The sequence below is a fragment of the Pholcus phalangioides genome, unplaced genomic scaffold, assembly GCF_987345545.1.
Source record: "Pholcus phalangioides strain wild (caught in Gottingen) unplaced genomic scaffold, Ppha-v1.0 ptg000172l_1, whole genome shotgun sequence".
Lineage (NCBI taxonomy): Eukaryota > Metazoa > Arthropoda > Arachnida > Araneae > Pholcidae > Pholcus > Pholcus phalangioides.
In genome coordinates, this window is record NW_028301637.1 from 8866385 (window position 1) to 8892447 (window position 26063).

At 39.1% G+C, this 26063-nt stretch overlaps 2 protein-coding genes across 3 annotated transcripts in view; one reads left to right on the forward strand and one right to left on the reverse strand.

The window, feature by feature from the left end:
- The window catches only part of LOC149063725 (uncharacterized), a 51642-nt gene extending 33441 nt beyond the window's left edge, over positions 1-18201 (reverse strand). The window contains exons 1-7 of one of the 2 annotated variants that reach the window (XM_089255787.1): positions 17882-18201; positions 12245-12307; positions 8972-9075; positions 6868-6908; positions 3048-3176; positions 1910-2029; positions 1557-1696 (exon numbers count right to left, since the gene is read on the reverse strand). In XM_089255787.1, the coding sequence (XP_089111913.1) occupies positions 1557-1696; positions 1910-2029; positions 3048-3176; positions 6868-6908; positions 8972-9075; positions 12245-12307; positions 17882-18091 (807 nt within the window). In that variant the 5' untranslated portion in view covers positions 18092-18201. The remainder of the gene's footprint in view (positions 1-1556; positions 1697-1909; positions 2030-3047; positions 3177-6867; positions 6909-8971; positions 9076-12244; positions 12308-17881) is intronic. The other variant, XM_089255786.1, reaches the window with a different exon arrangement.
- A 4247-nt stretch (positions 18202-22448) lies between these two features.
- Positions 22449-25555, forward strand: LOC149063727 (Fanconi anemia group J protein homolog). The gene has a single exon (XM_089255876.1). The coding sequence runs from the start codon at positions 22508-22510 to the stop codon at positions 25361-25363; it is 2856 nt and encodes a 951-aa protein (XP_089112002.1). The 5' UTR covers positions 22449-22507; the 3' UTR covers positions 25364-25555.
- Positions 25556-26063: the final 508 nt, after the last annotated feature.

The following is a 26063-nucleotide window of genomic DNA, read 5'->3' on the forward strand; positions in this document are numbered from 1 at the left end:
GAGTTGGTGTGTGGTGAAGCAGTGCCTCCAATGGTTTTTTGGGTGTGTGTGTCTAGGAATGACTAACGATTGAAACAATAATATTATAGGTCAGGGGTGACCAACAGCTGGCCCACGAGGGTGATTTTGTGTGGCCCATGACTAGGTAAAATTACTGAGTATTAAATTGACTTTCTTATCATTATTTAACATTAAGGCATAATTTTCTACAGCAGACCTGATTAACAGACTATTTACATTCATTATTTCTAATGACAATGGTAATTAGCTATGTTCTCATCATGCATCCTTTCCATATACACATATTGCTCTTAAAGTTTGCTATGGCATTTTTATCCTATTTCTTTCTGCCTTCTCAATGGGCAAGTTGCTTCTGTATTTGTAGCTCAATGCATAGTTGTTGTTCTGCTCACAGTGATGAAACTTTCTACGAAGTGGATGTCAACTCGCAATGACATCTCAAAATTATAACCAACTAGGCTGTTTGGACTCTGCTCAAGCAAGTGGACTGTATCTGAAGAAGGCTTTGAAAACTTAAGCAACTTTATTCTTATGCTATTAGAACATTACTCAAGAGAGCGACAGAAGGCCCGTGCTCCTTCTCTCGTGCTAAGGCAGCAACTCTCCTCTACTCCCACGCAGTGGGAGGGTTTTGGCGCATGGCGCAGCTTGGCGGTCTTAACACTCCCGCCGATTGAAATTACATAATTTCAATTATCAATTATACAATACATACAATACAAAATTTTTCAAAATAGAATGAATAACGCAATAAAAATTAATGTCCTGAATAAGTGAATGAAATGAATATACAATATAAATAGATTAGAACATGTTATATACAAATGCAAAAATAATTCTTACTCAATAGGTAAAAAAAACACAAATAATTCTCACACTTCTTTTCAAAATTTTGCCACTGGGCAAACGTATATTTACAACTCTTATCTTTCCTTCGTTGCCATGGAACACTTCGGTGATCCTGGCAGTACTCCATTGAGTGCTTGGTAAATTGTCAACTTTTAACAGTACAGGCTTGTTTTTGAAACAAATAAGACACTCATGTACTCATATTAGCCTCCTGCTAACTTCCTACAAAGATTTCTACCATTGATTGGCCAAAACTTTTGTCTCACATGATATAATAACGACTGTGCACCAATATGCAAATACTTTAAATGGTAGTATCTCAATATGATCATGGTGAGAGGATGGTTAGATGGCAATAACATGGGAAATTTACTGTTGGTATTTAGATCGGAATTCTGAAGTCTTCCACCAACTCTCAAAATACCATCATCATCCAAGAAACAGTTCAAGGAAGCTAACTTGGAGTTACCCTTTAGAGCCTCTCCCCTCTTAAACCTTTCGATTTCTTCCTTAAACTCCAACCCTTGAATGATTTTTATCAGGAGATTTTCAGAAAATTGTATTTCCTGTCTCATTAAGTTACCTGCACGTTTTTCACAAGATCTCAAATTATAGGCAAATCGTAATGCACCTCATATGCATGAAGCGTTTAGGAACATCTGCTTAGTATCATAACTGGAGTTTACCTCAGTTTCTTCCAAGAGCTTGGGATTTCCTTTGCTTTGATGTTTGAAGGCAACCAGTTTATCGTCGTCATCATCATCGTCTTCATCATCACTTTCCAAGTCAGACATGTAAATAACTTCCTCTTTCTGCTCTTCACCACCTGATCAATGAAAAAAAGTGATCCTTAGTCTAAGCTCAAATATAAATCATGGAAGGAGACTTAAACAAGGCATCAAGTCTTCGTGTCATTATTTTCTACCTGTCAGCCAAACCTATTTACTTTCACAAAAAAGTTGGGGTGGGATGAATATATTTAACGAGGGAGAATTAAAATAAATATAAAAGTTGAAAAAAGGTATGAAAAAAAATTTACCGCTTTCTTTTGGACAAGGCTGAATGTCTGACTTCGAGTCTTTTTTCTTCACAACAAGGACTCTACTCAAACCCAGGAGAGCTCTTGCAACACCTTCTGTATCGAGCCAAACAACGTTACCTAATAATTATAATTGGAAAAAGAAACCACATTTCCATTTTCTGAAAGACAAACATTAAATTTTATAACTATGCCATCATGTTTAAAAAATGATTGATAAGGTATATTTGGAGGAAATTCTTTTTATGAGTTTTCAGTGTCTAAACCAGAGTTTCCTAACAATTTAATGGTGCTAACTCGCAGTATAGAAGATCAATGTACCAAAGACCCTTCCCCCGTAGTGCCGGTCAATCCTCTGTGGACCCCTCTAGCATCAAAAGGTCAACGTCAAAGCCCCCTTCTTCCATAGAATTCAAAATTTATTGTCTTTATAATTGGCATATCAAAAAAATTTTACAACAAATTATAGTTTCTTATAATCTACGACACTGTTTTACGCTTCACGCAATATTGTTTTTATTATGTGCACTTTTACCCTTTGATATGACAAGAGCGTGAGTTTTATCTTACTTTTATATGGTCATTTGTTTTGGCTCAGTTTGACCTGACTGGTCCTTGCATCAATAAAACCAAAATCTAATTTATCAAAAATTTTGAATATGCAGTCGACATTCATTATAATGACTTCATGTTATGTTGACCATTCTATCACAATGATCGGCAGGAAAAATCTTATATGTCTTCATATAATGACTGTGTTATGTTCTTCTTTCGATATAACGACCTCTCAATGTAACGTTCATTTTCTGTGGAACAATGGGGTCATTATAATGAGCATCGACTGTATTAAAATTTCACAGCACAAAATATGTCATCCGTGCTATGATAGTAAATGAAAATGATCATGCAAACCCCTTACAAAGTACTTATAGCGCAGATTGCAGGTTGAAAACACTGACCTAAGTGATGTTGTCTGGTCGGATAGAAAAGTACTCAAAAATCTACTTTCCTCTAGTTTTTTCCCACAATATAACATTAAATAAATTCATACCCTATAGGAAAAAGTCAATGTTATCAAACAGTTATCCATTTGAAATTTTTAAAAATTAAAAGACAATATAGATCATTAGTAGCTCACATGAGAAGTCATTAATCCATTCTACCGAAGCTGGACCAAACTCTTTGAAATAACTGAAAACATCCTTTGTGCTCATCTCTTCAACGCCCCTCATGTGTATGGCATCCAATCTGATATTCCGGGGTTTTGCTATTGAAATAATCAACATAACACATAAATATTGACAAAATATTCAACATGTAAGTAACATCTCGATAATCACATGTTTGCAGAGCTTCCACCGAAAATCCCCCCCCCCACAGACAACATAATTATGGCATAAAAGAAAAAATCCCTCAAACAATGTTTTTTATTTTTAAACAATTAAAAAAAATGATAGCACTATTTCAGTATTCAATAAGAGCCAATCTTATTGGTAACAAAAACAATTTTTGGCCAAAAACAGTGTACTAGCAACCACAGATGTTGACCACAAACTTTTCTGTCTCTCCTCACAATATAAATTACATTCTTTTTTGGAGTCTTCCACAGTCAAGTCTGTCAAATCTCTTCAACAATGCACAGCACATTATGAAGAAAGACGCTCCTTCAAGACCACTTTCAAAAACACAGTGCAAAATGTGTAAATTACAAGCTCTGGTGTAAATAAGTCAAGGTGTACCAGACTGTTTGACATCTTTTTTTCAATCCACAGCGTTGACATCTTCTTTCAGGGTTCCCAGCAAAATCTGCTTGATCATTTCCCTGACCAAAAGCGCATACACTGTCACACACATATATAAAAAATTCTAAACCATCCAATATCACTCTAAATTATAGACCCCCCCCCCCCCTGTATTCGAGGGGGTTACATTCTGGGGGTGGGGAAAATACGGGAAATCTGCCAATAACATTACCGTTACCATAGTTTTTTTGTTTATCTTGTTTGTTGAACACCATGAGAAGAGCAGGGTGATGCAAAAGTATAAGGGAATGTAAAAGAGGGTGCAGCGATTTTGATTGTTGGTGATGTTTCCTGAAAGAACATTGTGATTTCTGTTTGCCGTTTCTTCTTCATATCATCAAGTATGTTGGAGTATGTTGACAAGACCTCCTCTACCAATTGTTCTACATGTGAAGAATATACCATAGAGGGGTCTATACCATGCAAATAATCTATTGCTGATTTGAACTTGCAAAACCCTCCCTCTATGTTACTCATGGTGAACTTGTCTTTTACTTCTTTATTTTGATCTTTGTCTGGTACCGCTTGTTTCATGAGCAATCAGCTGCATTAATTCCTCATTGGTCAATGCCTCTGAATTACTATTAATTAGCTGTTTGGCTTCTCTTCTATATCCATATCATTGAACCCTTCTCCACCCACCTATTTCGCTAACATGACAATGTCTTTTATAATCTTTCCAGTTGGCTCTGTAAAACTGGTTGTCCTGGAATGCACATTGTGGCCAAAGGTCAATCCAACCCGAGTTGACTGTTACTCTCATAAGAGCTGCAATGGTTCTAGTGATGACAATAATGGCATTAGTGATAGTGTAATTCTTCCATACCTTCAAGATATTTTCTGCATTTGCATCTTCTTCTATTGCATGCACAATCATCTTCATTGAGTGACATGTATAGTGAGCCTTGAATGCCTGCATTACCCCCTGATCAAGGGGGCTAAATGATAGATGTTGTATTAAGAGACATATATGCTTCCACACCATCAGCTTTGAACTCATTGACATCTGGGTGTCCAAGAGTACTCCCAGTTCTTTTGATACTTTTATTAAGTATCAAAAGAACTTCGAATGGCATGTCTTCACTTTCAAGGTACTTCCTGACTTTTGGAATGAAACACCGTTTAAGCCAATCCAGGAAAAGTGTTTTCATAGTCCAAGCTTTTCTATTGTTCATCCAAAATACGGATGTGTGGGAGTTTTGACTTATCCTTTCCCTTCAATGCTCACGGATTCCGTCGTTCGTTTGAGTTAGTTCTCCAACACTAGTGGTTGGCATCATCAGGAGAATAGATAAACTGGATCAAAGTCAAGTTTTCCGGAGTCTCAGGTTGTATTTACGTAAGTAAGTGGCTTGACCTACACTATTGTTTTGCGATTGGTCAGTTGATTCTATGGCTAGCAGCATATTGAAAACAGTTGTTATGCTGGTAGAACCTGATTGGCTGAGAGATGTGGAGTTATCTGATTGGCTGTTGTCGTCATTCTGTTGCTGGATCTTGAAGGGGAAGGTTCTTGTTCTTCTGAGAGCTGGTGTGCAGGATCTGCTCAATTTCAAAGTTTCTTCTCTTCTATTATAGCTGTTTTTGTGCTTGTATATTTCAATAGCCTCTCTGTAGATTCGTGGGAAGAAGTGATCAACATTAGCTATTACCTGTGTTTTGCTGAACTGTACACTGTGGTTGTCGTAAAGCGCATGCTCTGCCACCGCCGACTTTTCTGTTTGGCCCATTCTGAAGCATCGTTCGTGCTCTTTTATTCTCGCGGCCTTTCTTTTGTGGTTCCAATATATACCTGACCACAGGTGTACGGTATTCGGTAGATCCCCGGTGTTGATAGAGGGTCACGGTGGTCTTTTGCTGATCGCAGCATTTCACATATTTTTCTGGTTGGTTTGAAAATGGTCTTTATATGATGTTTTTTCATGACCTTGCTGATTTTTGCCATCACTCCGGGGATAAAAGGCAGCACAGCTTTTTCAATTGATTGTGACTCCTCATTTTCCGTTGGTGATTCCTTGATGGAGCGTAAGGCTTTTTTGATGTCGTCTTTTGTGTACTCATTAGAGCGGAAAACTGATTTTAAGTGCTCAATCTCTTTACTTAGATCTTTTCCTTCACATAGTCTTCTTGCCCTCTCGATCAAGGTTTTCAGTACGCCTCGTTTTTGATGAGGATGATGATTGGAAAACTTATGGACATATCTGTTGGTGTGAGTAGGCTTGCGATAGATGCTGTGGCCCAAACGTTGGCCTTGATGGCTGACCAGAACGTCCAAGAACGGGAGCTATCCTTCTTTCTCTATTTCCATAGTGAACTTGATGTTTTCATGAATTCCGTTGAGATGATCCAAGAATTGGTGAAGATTTTCTTCACCATGCCCCCAAACAACGAATGTATCGTCAACGTAGTGGAGCCAAATTGTTGGTTTGAGAGGCGCTGTTGTTACTGCCTGCTCCTTGAATTTTTCCATAAAGAAGTTGGCAACTACCAGGCTCAAGGGGCTTCCCATAGCTACTCCATCCGTCTGTTCATAGATGATGTTGTTCCAGGTGAAATAGGTTGTAGTAAGGCAAAGCTTTCGGCTTTGTCAAAAAAATAAGAAATATCAACTTGCAACCTGATGATATACTGGTGAGTTTCGACATCATTGTTCACCAAAGTGCCACTGAAAGACGTCTTACCACTACTCGATGAAATATTCCAAAAAGATATAGTACGCCTTTTCCAGGTTTGCCTTACTACACTGACTTACTACTTTGGCAAAATCATTAATTGCAATCTACTGCATTTGTATTATTTGGCAATATATTGATGATTCCCTTCTCAACTAAAATCAATTACACAAATTTTGTTGAAAGGATTTGACAAAAAAAAAGTAGGACAAGAGTAGGACATTTTACCAAATTGTAGGAAAAGTAAGACAAGTGGAAGCCCTGTATTTATTAAAAGTAAAGCATCAAAAATAAAAATCAGTATGTAAATGGCAATCATTAAATTGCATTTGAGCATTTCAAAAGCCAAAAAACAGTTATAATTATTATTTCCATTTTTTTGTTACAAGTGTAATAATTATTAAACTGGTAAGATTTCTTATTTTATCACATTATTCTAACTCTACAATGTTAAAGCAGGGTGAAGGAGTTGTGAAAAACTCACATGATTCATGTTGCTTCAAGTCATCTGGATTGATGTCTAAACTGCATGTTAAAGAAGAAAAAAGCGGTTATTTAACAGATTTTAGAAAAAGACATTTTCAATGATATATATGAGAACTGTATGATACATCTGTACAAATAATTATGAAAACATTTCTTAGGATTTTTTTTTTAACATAAACTACTTTTCTTGATACAATGATACTTCCGCTAACGAATACCTTAGCCTATGAATTTTTGTGGCCAATGAAGATTGTTTTTTAATGTTTCTCCTGACTCGGCTAACAAACATTTTTGTTGATATAAGTGCATGCATAAACATAAAACAGCCTCGTCAATAAACTAAATTTTCGTGGCAATCAAATGAGTAACTGCCACTCTAGCCAGAGATTAATTTATTTTCACTCTTAGGAATTGTTTTACAGATACACCTTTAGCATTTTCAGAAAAAGATCTTGAACCATTTCATGTGAAATGAACGGTTGCGCTAAGAGAAAATGCATTCTCAACCCTTCAGTGCATGGATGAGGAAATGTTCCGTGAGTGCACGGATAGGGTCTCACAGAGCCATACTGAATTATATATTAATTAAAATATTTATACACTTTATTTTTTTAGTATTTTGATACATTTATTATTACATCATTTCAGGTATGAGATGAACATAAAATGAATGTAATTAACCATTGCTGTACTATTTTATAGAAAATTCAAATTAACAGTTCTGGATCACTCATAACTAGAGCCCGGATTATATGCACTTAAAAGTGATGAAATATGCTTTGCAAATATACACTTAAATATGCTAAGATATACACTTAAATATGCTAAGATATACACTTAAATATGCTAAGATATACACTTAAATATGCTAAGATATACACTTAAATATGCTAAGATATACACTTAAATATGCTAAGATATACACTTAAATATGCTAAGATATACACTTAAATATGCTAAGATATACACTTAAATATGCTAAGATATACACTTAAATATGCTAAGATATACACTAGAAAATGCAAAAATATACACTAAAAAATCCTGAAAAAGAAAAAATTCCAAAATATATATCAAAAATGAGAAAATATTTGTTTAAAAAATCACCAGGCAAAAAAATAAAAGCAGATATGAAGAAATGGTATTTTTTCAGCCTGAAATATACTGAGCAATTGAATACCAGTTCACTAACCAATACACCAGAGAGACACTTTTAAATTCCTTATAACACGCATTAGCAACGTGAAGCGGTGAGTGGAGACATAGCAGCCTCCCTTAACTACAGAATTTTTGCCCCAGTTGGTGTTTTTGTTACATGTTAAAATGTACATCGTTAAAATTATAAGGCAACTTAAGCTTCATCAAAATCTCTTTCTAAAAGTTTCAGCCCTTCCCCACAATATAATATAATGTAATATTAAAAATAAAAATTGATTATAACTAGGATACTTGGAAGAAAACTTAGGACATAGCTCACCTAAAATTTGACTTCGCAAACAGAAGATGTAGTACAAAAGATTCAAACTTGGATATCTAATCAAGCTTTGTTTCCGGAAATTTTAATTACATTTTAATTATGAAAAGCTTTTAATTGCAATGAATTGTTTACATATTTATAATTAAGCCATTAAAACTGTTGTTTTTTAAATTTCAGTTTGAGTGTGCCACAGAAGTTCAAATGTAGGTTCAAGCATGCCGCGACATAAAAAAAGGTTAGAAAAACACTGCTATAGGGTCATTCAAGATATGCACAGTCTTAGCAATTGCAACCTTTTTATCGATACCACTTTCCCTCTTGTATCATATTTAAATCATTTTTGAGGAAATTAAGAATACAATATCTTCACTTTCTTAATATTGATAGGATGGTGTGTCTTCATTAAAATAGATTTACAATTTCTGTGCAGCATGGAATTTCTACATATCACATATTCAATCATCCACAAATGCAATCATGAGCATGCATAAATACTATAAAAATTTATGCGATACTTCACCAAAATCAAAAAATTATTAAAAAGATGAAAAAAATTAAGTCAAAAAGACTACAAGAATATGCTATTGATACCAAATAATCTGCATCATTAGATTGTGTTACAAACCTCTTGTAAAGTTCATTGATATCATTCCGAGTAACTGTCTTCTCTTTTGAACTTTCTTCCAAGCCAAACCTCTCAGCTCTATCCGCCAACTTTTTTGTCACAATCTGGATAGATGACAAAGGCATAGAGAAGAAATTTTCAGGTGACAAATTGTCTAACTGAATAACAAATCACAAACATTTTTATAACCTATCTTGTTGCTGTAACCTATGTCTGTTTGTCCTTTATGCATTAGTAAACCATTCATCCGATCGCCACAAAACTTTGGGAAGTTGTTGAGTACATTCCCACGAAGGTTTCTAGCAGTTTGTTTTTTTTTCCTTTCCTTCATTTCCTTGAATTTCCATTCTTCTGAGATCGCAGAAACGCGCGACGGGTAATCCGATCACCATGAATCTTTGGGAAGTTGTTGAGTTCACTCCCGCGAAGGTTTCTGGCATAGATTTTTTTTTTTTTTAAATTTTTCCCCCTTTCTCCATTTCCTTGAATTTCCTTTCTTCTGAGATCACAGCAACGCGCGACGGGTAAGCTAGTACTAAATATTTATGATTAAAGGCTGGACGTTCAGGCACAAAAAATGGTCAGAATAGGCGAATAAAAAATCACTAAAAATTTCTTAAAATAGGCAGTAAAAAAAGCATTTGTAATTAATGAAGAAAGGGAAAATAACTATGCAAGCTGAGATATTGAGGGTCCAAAAACCAACTAAAAAATTGGTTTCACTCAATCCTTCTGCTGTTTTAATAATAATTTAGCTTGGATAATAATGCAGTTCCTGTAAACTGCATGATTTCATTTGATCATTTTTTTCACACCACAGTCATTTTCTGCTTATGTAAATTAGACCGGAATTTAAAATTTATTGCCGATTCCAAACAGCAGGCTCGTTTTTATACTCATCGAGAGGTTGGTATGCTAACCCCTCAATGGGGAACTTCCTGTGGTATCAATTTTTCTACTGTCATGCCGCTGTTTCTGTTGTACCTCTGTGTCAGGAAAGTTTTCTGACAAGGATGAATCAGGTATCGAACTCGCAACACCTCTAAACATCCTTTGGTACTTTAGGCGAGTATCTTATCAGCCTGGGCTACCATGCCAAAACTGATTTCAAAAATTTTGAATATGCAATCGACGATCATTATTAGTGTTTGTGGTTCAGAATGTTTCCAGAGCCACCATTATCAGACGAGAAACCTGTAGAGCAGCGGTTCTCAACCTTTTTTGACTCGCAGAGCCCTTTCTGATCTGCAATTTCTATGGTGGTGCTTCGTAAACCTATTTTTTATTTATGCAAAGTTACTTAGTTATTTACATTATTTAAAATATTTATATATTTTTTTTTCAAATTTACAGTTTTTTCTTTTTTCTTGAGCTCCCCTATGGGGAGCACTGGTTGAGAACCGCTGCCGTAGAGAAATGGGCTCCTACAAGTTACAAATAATTCTCATTTTATTTCAAAATTATTTTCTTTGAAACACTGCTACCTTGTTTATTTTGGTAAAAAAAATGAACCCATTCTTTTCATTTGTATTACCACATATGCAGGACTCCTTGAAGCGATGGGGTCCCGATATTATGGCTGCACCTGTCACACACCTCTGAACACTTTAATCAAGTGCTGAATAATATTAATCTAAAATAAATAGCCATGATTGTTTCCAGTGCATTTATGATTGAGAAAAAATTTAAGTAGGCCCCCCTGATGGATACGAGGTCCTGGGTCATAGCCCACATAGGCCTGGTTCTATGGACAGCTCAGCTGGATTCTGAAAGTAGTCAGTCTTTTGCACTACATTCCACTTAAAAGCTTTATCTATTTACAGCTCTTTGTGCCCCCCCCCCCCAGAATATCACAAGATAGCAAAGGAGTCATATGGGGTCATTCAAGTATTGCGTCAGCATCAAGGAGGGGGTTTCAAATTTGCTGACTTTTAATGACAAGGGGGAGGGGGGTTTGAAGATTGCTTACTTCATCAACCACCCTTTTCGAAGATATGAAATATTCAAAGCAGCTGACGAAATTTTGCTGACAAGGGGGTCAAAAATGGCTAAAAATCTGCTCACATAATACTTGAATGGCCCCTATGGCCCAAGGGGTTGAGAACAGTGACATATTTATTGTGGGGCTATAGCCCAGGAAGGCAAGTTCAGAGAGATGGTAAATTTGAGGAAAGAGTAGCCAAGAAATTTAGTACAATGGGAGGATGGTGAAATTTGTATATAACCCTCAATAAATCAACCTTTGCCCAACAGCAAGGGACTAGGTCAGTGAGTGACCTAGAGCAAGGGTGCTCAACCTTTTGCAGAGTGTGGGCCACTCCACTGGTTTGAAAATGTGTCACAGGCTGTAAGTAATTTGGAACTGTGTCACGGACTGGTAAGTGATCTGAAATATGCTGCAGATCACTTAATTGAAATGAGAGTGCGCCACGGCTCACTTGAGTGATATGTTACAATGTTCCAGGTTCTTAAGTGATGTATAAATGTGTCATGGGCAACTTAAGTTTTCTGTAAATGTGTCAAGTGCTGCTTAAGTGATCTGAAAATGTACCATGGGTCACTTAAGTGATCTGGGAATGTGTAGCAGAACACTTAAGTGATAGGCAACTTCACAGCAGGTCACTTGAGTGATCTGGTAATGTGCCGCTTAGTTCATTTTTACAAAATTAGGTTTGAGGTCATGGGCCACATCAGGTGACTCCTAGGGCCACAATTGACCCACAGGCCCTTTGTTGAGCATGTATCACCTAGAGAGTTTTGTAAGCACGAGTGACTTGCCATGTGAGCAAGCATGTGAATGACCAAGCAAGTGATCTACAGTGTGAGGAACGAGAAGTCAGGGAGTGACCTAGAGTGTAAGTATGATAATAACCGAAACAGTGTGCAAGCGTGTGAATGCCTAGACACACAGGTGTACTAGCAAGGAGTGGGGGGGGGGGGAAGACAAGCAGGTTATAGCACAGTGTGGCGAGTTTGAGGAAAGAGTGGTCAAGAAAATTAGACTGGAATGGGAGAAAAGTGGCAAGATTGATGTAGCCCACAGGCGACGAAACCATAAATGCACCTCTGGTTGGGAACCACTGCATCAGAAGATGGTAGCTCCCACCCCCACAAATGCCATACTTCACCATACAAAAATCAGGCAAGGAAACAACACTTCATTCCACATTTGGCCTTTAAATATCATTTCGCCTCTTCATATACAAATCAGCATATCATTTTGAATTAACGATTATCAATATAAAAAAAAATGAAGATATTTCAATCATTTACCTCAGACGTCAAATCTAATCCTGTTATGAAAGCTCCACCTTTGTTCACATATATTCTTGATCTCTACAAGAAAATAAATAAAATAATTATGTGATTAATTTTTCCAGCTTACCATTCTATAACATTTTTATACGTTATTAGATCATTCCTAAGTAATAATGAATTGCGTGGTATTGCCACCTGATTTATTTTTTTCAAATAAGGAGTGAAAAGTATTGTAGGGTCTCATATTTCATTGCGATAAAAACAGGACATAAAACTTACCATTGGCAATTTTCACAAATTCGTAACCTTATTGCTCATAACATTTGAATCTTCAGAACAGATATATCCCGCTTTTTACCCTCCCCACTACTTGTAGGTTCTTCATTCTGGTGAAGGGTGTTTGAATGGCACTATCGTCAGCAATAGATAATGCTGTCCCATAAATTTTCAGGGTCCATTCGGATACCAAAATTGGCATCTTCATTCAATATTTTCATTTTTTACAAAAATACTGCCAAATATCTTTATTTCCCCCCCCCCCTTCCCGATTTTTCTTCTTTGATCATCTCGGGGAGAAGCATAGGCCCTCCATGCCTCTCTACCGTTGGTTACATATGCCTCTATCCTCAAAAAATGTTGTGCATAAAGGAGGCCCAAAAGTCATGTTTGTCCAGCAGCCCAAACCTGAGCATGGCAGCCACAATAGAGCCATTAGCTCAAATTGTCATATAATCCCCTAGAGTAAAGTAAATTTATAGTGAGAAAAAAAATAGCAAGAATTGTTCCTGGCCCTATCAGCCCCAGAACAGCTATAGTATAATCCCTTTTTTCTTTGGTGATTTATTTTCTAACCTGTTGGTGCTTTTCATCCTGGTGAGCCATTTGTTTTTTGTTTTTGGTTTTTTTTTTTTTTTTGTTTGTCAGTTTTTTTAATTTGGCAAAGCAAGAAAGACGTCAGGAAACATGACTCCATCATTCTTGGCAACTCCTCGTCATGCTTTCAGATGTTTTTCTCGCCAAAGGAAAAAAATGCCAACACATCGCCCAAAGTAGACTATAATATAGGCCTAACTCTTCTCAACTTTTGATTATCTCAGTGAAGGGCATCGGTCCTCCATGCCCCTATACCCAATGCGTAGGCCTCTGCCTCAAAAAATGCTATACATGAAAAGTCCTAAAAAGTTGTGTTTGTCCAGGAGACCAAACTTATGAGAAGCTGGCGCTGGCCATAGCTCCCCCAATAGGCCCCTAGCTCGAATCATCATATAATCCCCCCCCCCAAAGCTGGGCCAACACCTTCTATAAATGAAAGCCTCCACGCAAAGTTCATGACGTCACTGAAGTTGTCCATTTCACTAGTCATTGGATATACTGCAAAAAAAGGCAACGATTTTGCATACGTCAGACTGCTATATCCAATTGCTACAGGTGAAATGGACGACTGCAGTGCCGTCAAAGTTTCACCCAGAGGCTTTCTGCTATAGAAGGTGTTGGCTGGACCTGTCTGTAGTTATTTTATGATGGAAGAAAACAAAACAAAAAAAAGGTAAGAATCATCATGGCTCCTTGGCTGGACCACTGTCAGACTCTTACATGGGAGGGGGGGGGGGGGGGCGGGACCCTTGAGCAGGGCCCATGCAACTTTAACTTTGGACAAGCAACCCAGCTGCGGGACTCAGAATTCATCTCACTGCTTGTTTTCACCAACTATGAATTCACTATAGAGGAACCCGTGTAAAAAATCCCAGTACGAGATTCCCACCAAGCATCGCTGCTCTAAGATAGGCACCTTCAACCTGTTGCTTCAGGTTGCACCACTGTGCTTCCTGAAGCAACGATGGTGCTCGTGTCCGATTTTGTAATTGTGAGCACTTGAGCAATGTCACAATCAAATAAATCTAAACACAAACACCTCTTTAAATTGCATTCAAAGATTCAATTCATCCTCATTTCATGCATGCCTGCGTAAAACTTGGGGGGGGGGGTGCTCGATAGGGTGCTCTTATCTTGATGATAGGGTACAAGCAGTGCTTGTGACTAGAGAGGTTCTTCTCTACGATTTTGATTGGGGGATAACCCCCTGCTTACCTAGGGTTTTCATTTTAGTTACAAGTTATCTAAAGAGATTTAAAAGTGTCTCTTAACTGTCACCCGTTACGACCAAATAAAAATAAAGCCTGGAATGAAGACTACTTAAATAATGTATTTCAAACTCTTACTTAACTGCAAACCTCAGATATGGTCACGGATACCATTTTCGTCATTCATTCCATTGAACTAAGGAACAGCTTTGGTATAAGGGACACGCCAAATTGGCGACTTCTTTTCCGGCAATAAGTTGCCATCGTTGCCGCGCTCTGGTTTGTTGTTGTTCTGCTGGGTTGTCGTTGTTCCAGAATGTTCGTAGAATTCTGCCAGTCGGTGGCGCTGACTGTTGTTTTTCCGTGTTCTTAGCGTCCTAGCGAGTCTTTCAAACGGGTTTTACTGCCATTTTCAAACTGGTTTTCTCTTTTTCTCATTCTATCCTCTCTTTTTTTCTTCCAAATGACGTCACTTAATAGCCGCGGCGTTTTGAAAAACCGTTGGAATAGTTCTTCATATTTTCTCTTCCTTCCGTATATATGACGTAGTGTGTGTGTCGGATTAATTGGAATTATTTTGGACATCTTTTCCCTCAGGTTGTACCTTTAATATTTATTCTTTTCTACATGCAGGATGCCCCTGCATCCTTTTTATTTTATTTATTTATTTATTTTATACCGTTGATTATTTATAAGAACCCGGATTCTCGGAAAGAGAGTCCGGGTTTTAATTTATAATAAATAGAATATTTTTATTTATACAACATGCAGGACCGTTGATTATTTATAAGAACCCGGATTCTCGGAAAGAGAGTCCGGGTTTTAATTTATAACACATAGAATATTTTTATTTATACAGCAGGACCGTTATTTATTCACAACGGTCCGGGTTTTATTTAAACCCTGATTTCATTTTTTTTTATCCAGTTTTATTTTTTAAATACTCCACAGCTTATTTTTGTTTATGCCATTTGTTTTTACTGTTTTCTATGCTGGCGACTTTTTTTTTCTGGCGCACGTAGTGTCTGGCGGCTTTTTCTCGAGCCGTCTGACATATTTGGCGCCGGGAAAAAAAAGTCGCCGAAAATCGCCAACCTGTCCCTTATACCAAAGCTGTTCCTAATATTCCATCCACTTTTTGGCTAATTTTCAGTGAAACTTTTCTGCTTGAAGTTTTTATTAATGTTTGGCACCTATGATGCGAGTTTGCCGGTTGCGCTCGTATATTTTACATAATTTCACACTGTTCAATATGGCTTTTAGTGGTAAATCCTCGCTTTCTATCGCTGAGAAAAAAGATTCCAAAGAGAAAAAAAATGTGGTCATATTTACAAAGAAAGACGTAAATGGGAGTTCATGTTCATACAAATGAATTCAATGTCGGGAAGACACCGATATATATATTTTCCATTTTGAAAAGCAAAAGAATCACTGACAAGAAAAATGGTTGAAAAACGGCAATCAAGCCAGGGAAAATAAATTTTCGAAGACAGAAGAACAGACGTATTTGTATATGATTGGTTTGTTTCAACAAAAAGCAAGAATTTACCTGTTTCTGACCCGATTCTACAAGAAGAAACTTCAGAACTCAGACTCAGACTTCAAAGTCTCAAATGGTTGATTGAATCATTTTTACGTGCATTACGAAATTGTATTTAAGAAACTTTGCAGTGAATCTGCTGATGCCAACGATAAAGTGTGCGAAGAATGGAGTAAAGAATTCGCCAAAAATTATCTGGGGATATTCAGCCAATGATGGGTGGGATGCAGTTTAGACCCCTTCAGAAAGTCGCCAACTGTGGCACCTCCGAAACATTTGTTTACTTTCAGTCTCAACTGGATTATACTGTCTCTTCAGTCTGCTAGGGCTTTATTCCATCTTAGTGAAATATTCTTGCCATGTATCCTGCTTAGTGAAATAATATTGCCATGTTTCTGGTTGTGGTGAAAACAGAGTTGATAATTACAGGTCGGGGGCAGGGGTCCCCTTTAATGGCCGGAGGAGCGAAGTTCGGCCTACAGGTACAGCCACTGATTTGCATATTCGCATGCACCTGTTAGCGATTAGACGAAACGTTTTCTGCGCTAATGCATTGTTGAACTACGTGTCATTTCACTTCCATCGCCCGCTGTGGCAGGATGTTCAGCTCGCAGTCTCGTTTCAGCACAGATTTTTTTTAAATTTTTGACGGTGTTAAATGGCTTCTGTTGGGCCGAGGAATAATAACTTCAACCACTTTGGAGTTTAATAATTCTGGTGATTTTAATTTCATATTGTTGTGTTTAAAATTCGGTAGTATGAGTTTACCGCCCGTTCAAAATTCTGTTGGATTATTTAGATTTATTATGCACATTTTGGATTATTTACGTGTTTGTGTCCTAAGGATAATTTCATGTGCATATGCCCCAAGGAATATTTCTGCTTCTAATGGATTATTGCTGTGCCATTCAGGATGGGGAAAAAAACAGGTGAGCGGTAAAAAAAAACTTTTTTATTCCCCTTTCTCGGGTTTACATTAGACTCGGCGCCAAAGCAGTGCCAAGAAGGGTGCTTATACTGCTTTTTACCCAAACCAACATTCTTGCTATTAATAAGTCCTGTAATGTTCTAAGAATGTGTCCCCCCTCTATAGGACCATTTTAGTGATCTCCAAATGTCCCACAGATCCTTCAGGAAATGTGTCCAAGCCGCTCAAGTGTTTTGAAACTGTGATCCAGAGAGAGAGACCTCAGATCCATCACTAAAGTGATTCATAATTATGTTGTGGATCATTTAAGTAATCTGAGAATGGGCCGCGGGAAACTTTAATAATGTAGAATTGCACTGGGGGCTGCTTAAGTGCTCTAAAACTGTGCCACATGTCACTCAAGGGAGCTCTAAATGTGCCATGAATCAGTTAAAGTGTTCTGGAACTGTGTCGCAGGTGATTTAAGTGATCTGTGAATGTGTCATAGCTTACTTCAGTGATCCGAAAATGTGCCACGGGCCACTTAAATACTCTGGAATCGTGCTACAGATCACTTACACGATCTGTAAATGTGCCGCTTAGTTCATTTTTACAAAATCAGGTTTTGGGGGCAGGCCACATCAGATAACCCCCGGGCAACATTAGGTCCGCCGGCCAAGGGTGATTTCTTGAAAATAAATTTTGAGTTCTTCAAATAGCATTTGAATTAGCAGTAATCGATTAGGTAAAATTAATTTTCGTCGGGGAGGGGCCACAAGCCGCCGCCTCCCCCCCCCCCCCCCGTTTTCTAAGTATGTCTCTGATGATCCCACCAGGATTCGGGGGGGCGGGGGCAGAGCTGATGACGAAATTTTGCTGACGTATTACTTGAACGGCCCCTAATTACGCGCTTTCACGATTTACGCACTTGTGATATTGTCGGAATTTCATTCATTTGCGAACAAACAACCATTTCAAATATTGTTAACACTGTATCTTCTACAGTTTGAACCACCTCCTCTTCACGGTCGAATTTTTTTCTGCCCCGCGGCTGTCCGCAAAATGGGGGGAGGGGGGTTCTAATATATTATAATATTCACGTAAATATATAATTTCCAACTCACATCCAGTGGGGAGATGAATTTTCGATTGACGGCTATCTTCTCCTTGGATCCGTCATCTTGCCCCTCCTCTTGGTGGCGAGAATCGTCGCTCTCTTCGAGGTCCACTTGTCCAGACGACGGACTGTCTTCCCCGCTGTTACCAACGGTGATCTTCAAATTCGGATAAGGTGGTGTCTGTGATACGGAAGCCGCCGCCATGTTTGTTGACATTGACAAAGAATTAAAATAGCCCTTTGTATCGATTGAATTGAGTCTGTGACGTCGGTCATCTGGGAATTCTAAAACTGTGTTTCACCAACTCAAACGTGACTACACGTCCCGATTTCTATGGACAATCCAGGTTTTCGGCTGTGAACGCTGTTCTAGGGTGACCATACGTCCCGTATTTCTCGGGACAGTCCCGGTATTTTCTGTTTTTTTGGCCGTCCCGACTTTTTGGCAAAAGTGTCCCGGTTTTTCCCGTATTTTACACGAAGTCTACTTGAATTTTTATTCTTTATTGAAGTTCAAAGAGTGACATTATTCTTCAACTCATAAATTATTTTATGATAATTACAACTATATATGAGAATATTCTCCCACATTTGCCTCGGTGAACGCTTTTTTTCGTGGAATACATTTTAATCCACTGCAATTTGCAGTAATGCATCATTTCCCGCCATTGTGATTTTTCCGCAATTGCAACAATATTTGGCAACTTTATTTGGTTTTGGCGATAATTAGCAATGTCCCGTATTTTCCCGTATTTGGAATCCTAATGTCCCGTATTTCTTTCGAAGAAATATGGTGAGCCTACGCTGTTCCTAAAAAAAAGCTTTCGGATCACCTGTTTGTGTCCCGGTTTGTCTTCTTCAGATGATCATAGATTGAATGAAATGAATTTTTTTTTTAATTATTTAACCATTTTCAAAATATTATCTGAAAGCACGAGAAAACCACTCGTTTATAGTTCTTAGTTCTAGCTAGTGTAATCTGACAGTTGTTTCAGAATTCTGAAGGCAGATGGTAGCACTATACATCAACACTTGTCAAAAATTGCTAAAGCCAGGCGACGTTGTAAAAAATGGCCATTTTTTCACGAATAGTCACCTCTCGGTTCGCAAACAATTGTTAAGGCGCGTATACACTAGCGCGCAGATCTTGCAACGCACGACCCCCTGCAGTGGTTCTAATCCGCTCGTGGGTACACAAACTTCCTTTGTGTTCCTTTCTTTCCTTTGAGTTCGCTGAAAAACCCGATTCCAGGTGGGGTCCAGTGAAAACAGCTCAAGAATAGTTCGCAACACCGTACAAATTACTGAGCAACCAATTGCGAAGGCTTTCATTGCATGATCTGCGCACTAGTGTATACGCGCCTTTATACGAACAACACAGAATGATTTGGTTTACGGACACACAAGCCGGCGAAAAGCAATCCTTACGAGGGCAGCAACTACGGGGGTGCTGGCGGGTCTGGTCTTCTCAAAGGGTCTGATGCCTCGGGCGCCGAACCAGAGGGGGTGTAGATTTCGCCATTCAACCGTTTCAGCATTACATGAGGGCGCCAAAATGTGCTCTTGCCCGGCTGAGTAAATAGCTAGTTGCGGACCTTTACAAATTCGAAGTGAACTAAATCCTTAAAAAAATATATATTTTAGATGTCTGTGACCACATGCCGATATTTTATTTTTTATTTATTTACTTATTTGCAGAATAATTGGTTAAAACCTTCGGTGTATACGAATGGCTTGGGTTGCGAACAATTCTGTTAACGAACACAAACTGATTCAGTTTACGAACTAGTTTTGGTTTGCGAACACACAAGCTGGCGAAAAAGCAAGCCTTACAAACATTCAAAATAGTCTTTAAATCGCAAAAAAGCATATTTTAAATGTGTATGGGCACATGTAAATTTTTTTTTTTTTGGCGGAGGAGTTGGTCTCGAAAAATCAAATTTCCTCAGAGTAAAGTTCCCATCCCCAAATATGACTGCTGTTCTCCATATCCCATAGAGCATTAGATCAATAGGTCATTTTAAACCTTAAGAAGCTGCAAGTAAGTGCGAGAAGCTCTCGATGTCCATAGCCAGTTCTTGAAACATTTCACCAGCCTTCTGCTGCCTGGTCTTAAGTTGCAGCCGGTGAAAGTCCTTGAGATAATTTTCTCCGTACTTCAGCTCAAGGGCGTTCGTCAGTGCTGGATCGTCTGTAGAACCACGGTGGCTAGGTGGAAGGCCTTAAGCACACAGCTCCATCCGTTCGCAGAGGCGATTATCTCAAACTGGGTCCTGAAGATCGACCACGGTGTTCTTCCGTCATACGTCGAGGGCTTGATGTTCGGCCGATTGACGTCAGCTATGGCTTGCAAGATCTGGAAAGCGTCCGCGGAAAATGTAGGCTCTTGAATTTTCTTTTCCAGCTCCAGTATCGTTTTTGAGAGCTTCTCGTCGACTGCGGTAATAGTTCCTTCCTTTGCGTTCATCCTACTTTTCACCGCGGTGATGTCGTTGTTCACACTGGCGACGGCGATTGCGATGTCTTGTTCAACGGCGATGACATCATCTTTTACGTCAGCGATGGAGGTGTTGACAGCGGCAATGGAAGTGTTGACGGCTGCACTCTTTGTCTGTATCCTGCCATTTACGGCGGCCGTAGATTTGTTTATCTTTTCCACGATGCCCACTTTCATCTGGCCCATAATGTTTATCAACTGGTTCAGCTGTTCTCGCATCTCGTCCAGCTCCATACCTCTTGTTCTCACCATTCAAGTCCTTTAATTACAGCACCCCTGCCACCAAATTCTTCCGGATAATGTCTCACAAGTCCTTGAAATGATCTAAGGATAAAGAAGTTTTCAGGACGTCACAGATTTATTTACAGAGAGAGAGAGAAAAACAGCTATTTACAATTTTTCACAAATAATAATCTCGCATTGTGGATAAAACAACAACACTCTCTCTCTCTCTCTGATCCCTTGATCGCATCATTTTATAAAATTTTTATAGTTTATCGTTTGAACGTTCGAGTAGACGACGATTTCAGCATCACTCGTAGTTGTCGAAGAGTGGCGCTTGGACGGGGACAGACTTTTGCCGGAACGTTCTCGACCAATAGAATGATCTCTCTTCTTTTCCCTCATGACTTTGTTAACTTAAAATTAATGATAGTAATTATGTTTTATGTTAATGATAGTAATTATGTTTTATGTTAATGATAGTAATTATGTTTTATGTTAATGATAGTAATTATGTTTTATGTTAATGATAGTAATTATGTTTTATATTAATGATAATAATTATATGTTTTATGTTAATGATAGTAATTGTTCTGGACCCTGTCAGCTCCTGAAGGGCCATGGCTCTAGTCCTGGGACCCTATACAATTATAATTTTTTTTCCATGCTGTACAATTCACTACAGAAAGGCACGTGAAAAAGTCTGGCTTGGGGACTCACCAAATATATCAGTTGAGGCAGGGTCCCCAAATGTGGTCTCTCCGGGGGGATTGGTTTATTATATGATACGCGGGGGGCATGGTTTATTGTGTGATACGCAATCCATTCACTAATTGGGAAAACCAACGGTGAGAAAAGATAATTCTTTAACACTTTGGAGAAAACAGCATGTGATGATCTCCCTACAGAGCGCAAGACGGGCGTTATTAGCCGTCTAGTTCTGGAGCAGTCAAAGACATCGAACGTCACGCGCGAAGCTGGTTAAAGAGTAGCTTAACTAGCGTTAGCCGGGTTTTCCTAGGAATAGGTTTCTTACGCCGCGTGAACAGAATTGGACCATTGCATGTCGGCAGAAACGTGTTACATAATCACGCTACGCGTTTGTGTTTTCTTAGCATTTGGCGTATCAGATCAGGGCGGCTATATTATCGTCTACTCTGTCGTCTACATGCTCCGGTTTAGTTTGGTTTCCCTAGAAGCAGGTTTCTACAGCATTTGCAGCGTGAAAACGCTGATTGGTCAAAAAACTTGAATTTCAGGTTTTTAATCAATCAGCGTTTTCACGCTGCACATGGCGCAAAAGTTCTACTCCTAGGAAAACCTTTCTTTTGAAGGGGAGGGAAAGAAAACACAACAAAAATGAAGAGAAGATCGGTGAAACGCGTCGCGCACGACGCTTTTGGCTCCTCCAGAAGCAGTCCGCCAATCGCGCCTGACGTGATGAAGCGCTGTCGTGAGCCGCGTTGCGCTCTGTAGGAAAACAGTCATACTGGAGAAACGCGTAATCAAAAGCCGGGGTTCCCTAGGAGCAGGTTTTCTGTGCCGCGCTCGGCGGGAATCACTCAGCGCGACACGCCTTCCACTCACCAATAAGAAGTGGAGATATGCAGACGACAGAACAGCTGATGCTCCACACTAGGAAGACAGACGAACCAGCAAGTTTTCAGTGAATAGTTGGCAACTGCTAATTTTTGGCAAAATAATTGGCAATGTCCCGTATTCGGGATCGCAATCCATATTTTTCTCAAAGGAATATGGTCATCTGAATGTCATGTGTGAGATACACCTTTTTATCTGTTATTTTTTTTATTAGAATTCAATTTTTGTTTGTCCCAAAGTCCAGGTCGTTCAGACAATCCCAAACAGCCGCGAAACCCAAGTGTTTTGAAAATAAAAACATAACCATTTCCCACCATGGCAGAAGAGACGGCAGAAGACAAGGAATACACGATAGGTGGGATCAAGATATCATTCCCTTACAAAGCGTATGGGACGCAGGTGTCGCTGATGGACAAGATCGTGAGGTCATTGAATCGGAGACAGAACTGCCTGTTGGAATCTCCGACCGGAACCGGCAAGACACTGGCGTTGCTGTGCGCTTCTCTGGCCTGGCAGCGGAGGATCCGTCACAAGATGGAGGAAGAAGATAAGCTCTTGGACACGGCTGTCGCATCGTGCGATGACGTCGTCATGATGTCAAGTCATCTTTCTATCAGTGAGAGTGTTGATGCGCATAAAGATGGCGCAACGGGTTCATCATCAGTATCAACCAAGTTCAATGACGATGAGAATGGATCTATCAACAGGGACAGAAAAAGTTCTTATTTTCGTACCGGCATGTCTTCGTCTAGTCACTCAAACAGTTGTAAAATAGATGGCGAAAAACACTATTCAAATGATATTGGTATAGACAATTCTATTCCCGATGCTGCTTCCAGCATAAAAAGTAATATGGATTCTTCCAAAACAGGTTGTTATTGTGATGGTGTCCAGAGTGGTTCGGGTCACGAATCTTTTGATGAATCAACGGAAAACTCTCGAAGGTATTCTGATTCCTTTTACTTCTCTCACACTTCATCGCACAATGAAAAGACTCATTCCTTCAATATCGATAAAGTAACATCCACGGTTGATGCAACCCCTAAAAGGCAACGGTCAGCTTTCCCAGCATTCGATGATGATCTTGATGATTTCCAAGTTCCGAAGAGATATAAATCGGTTAGTATGCCAGAAAGATCAACCAGAGACTTTAATGTTCTGAATAAAACTCCTCTACCTAAAGCTAATGAACAGATTTCTGTCTGCAAAACTTTGCAGAGTCCTCAAGGATTATCAACTGCAGAGAAGAAATGCAATGAACCGGTGATGAAGAAAGTGCCGAAGATATTCTACGGCTCGAGGACCCACAAGCAAATTGAACAGGTTATCAGAGAACTGAGAAAAACCAGTTACAAAGATGTTAAGATGGCCATCCTATCGAGCAGAGACAAGACCTGTATCCACCGGACTGTATCAAAGATGAGCAACAAGCGTGAGGCCTGTGACGAAGTAGTTAATGCTGTCGGTGGTCCGTCTTGTGTGTATTACCGTAATTATAGGACTGTGAACCATTATAACCCGTCGAATCTTTCGCAAGCTTGGGATATCGAAGATCTTATACAGAGTTTGAGGAAAGTCCGGGCTTGTCCTTATTTTGCCTCCAGGGCCCTCGCTTTTCAATCAGATATCATTTTCTGTCCCTACAACTATCTGATAGATCCCATGGTCCGCAATGGCCTTGATATAAACTTGAACGGGAATATAGTTATCATGGATGAAGCTCACAACATAGAGGATTCGGCGAGGGAAGCCTCTAGTTTTTCTGTGACCCACCAAGAGCTGGAGAATGTGATCGCAGAATTGCAGAGGGTCTTAATGACAGAGGTCGAGCAAAAATACACTCTCAACTATGAGAAGGTGATCCAGATATTTGTGACGCTGAGAAGTTGGTTGGTATCACATGCTAAGACTCTCGAAGAGTGTAGTTCATTCGATATCGGTTCTAAAGTATATTCTGGTACTGATATGGTCGCAATTTTCACGAATGCAGATATACGTCTCGATAATTGGAGAGATGTCAAGAAGTATCTAAATGCAATATGCAACAAACAAGAAATGGATTCGGAACAAAATGATGATTACGGTGATGAAGTTAAACTTTCCGGGCCAACTCTGCACCTCATCAGAAGTTTCTTGGTCATTATCGAATATATTTTCCAACAAGATGGAATTTTCATCAGAGATTATCGATGCGTTGTGTTGCGGAAGAGGCCGATTTTCACCTATTCTCAGGCTCGGAATGCTGAAAGACCTGATTGGGAACTTAGTATCAATTTCTGGTGCCTGAACCCGGCGGTGGCTTTCACGGATCTCAAAGGATCGATCTATAACTTGATTGTGGCATCAGGAACTCTATCGCCAATGAGATCTTTCGAGACGGAAATTGGTATGCCCTTCGATATATCGTTCGCTGCCAATCATGTAATTTCACTAAATCAGTTATGGGTTGGGACGATAAGCAGGGGACCGATGGGTAGTATTCTTAATGGAACATTCCGCAACACAGAAGCTTTCTCCTACCAGGACGATATTGGGAATCTTATTTTTGAGGTTTGTAAAGTGGTACCGAATGGCGTTCTTTGCTTCGTGCCTTCGTATAGTGTCTTACAGAAACTGTCGAATCGGTGGTCAGTCACTGGTTTATGGGATAAGATTTCCTCTGAAAAGACTATCGTGTGCGAGCCCAGGGGTGGTACACAAGACTTCGGAGCTATCATGAAGGAGTTTTACGATGCTGCAGAGTCTGCCGAAGGACAGGGAGCGTTACTCATAGCTGTGTGTCGCGGTAAAGTCAGTGAAGGTCTCGATTTTTCGGACGGCCAGGCCAGAGCAGTGATAACCATTGGAATTCCGTTCCCGAATATTAAAGACATGCAAGTGGATTTGAAGAAGAAGCACAATGACTCACTCTGCTCCAAGTTGAATTTGATGTCTGGGAACGAGTGGTACGAAGCTCAAGCGTTCAGAGCCTTGAACCAAGCTCTAGGCCGGTGCATAAGGCATCGGTACGACTATGGAGCCTTGATTATGGTAGACGAAAGATTCCATAAACAAATGCGCTATACAAACTCTCTCTCGAAATGGATCCGTAAAGACCTTGCCCATTTTCAGTGTTTCGATGAAGCGATTTGTTCGTTGAAAATGTTTTTCAAAGAAAAAAATTGTGATTAATCTGTAGATACTTTCATTCATTTGCCCCAACATCATTGATGTTGTATCCCAAAGAGGAAATTTATTTCAAAACGTATAATCACAAAATATTAGTTTTGTCAATATTGATATAAATATTGCGATTTATAATTCCAATTACGTTTTTTGGAGAAAATAATCTTATACATAATCTCTGTATGATTAAAGTAAATTACAGTGAAACCTTGACACTCTATATAATGATGGATCCCTGTGCAACATTTTTTTCCTGAAAAAAACATGCAAAATCTGTTTCCCCCGACTTTTGATAAGGTTTTGGTGAAATTTTTTTCCCCATTAGTGAACACAGAATCCAGAAAATTTGCCCTTGATGTTTCGCCCCTGGTACTGTTTTTCCTGTCTTCTGTTTTGCCTCCGCATGAGTGACCAAGTGAGTGAGTAAATGTGTAAGTGACCAATTGAGTGGGGGACCATAATAATGGGTGACAATTAATGGTAATGGCAGAGTGAGTAATTAAGCAAGTCAATGAGAGTCTGGGACGAAATGTTGGAGCCCAAGTTTCCATAAACCAGTGGACACACTGACATTAATTCGTAGAATTTTGTGTTGCCCTTAGGTTTCGATTAAAATATTCACAAAATTTTAGGTGCCAATTCTATTTTTTTAGTCACCATTGCGACCTGGGATTTGCCCAGTCTTGCTCTAATGTTGAACTGCTGC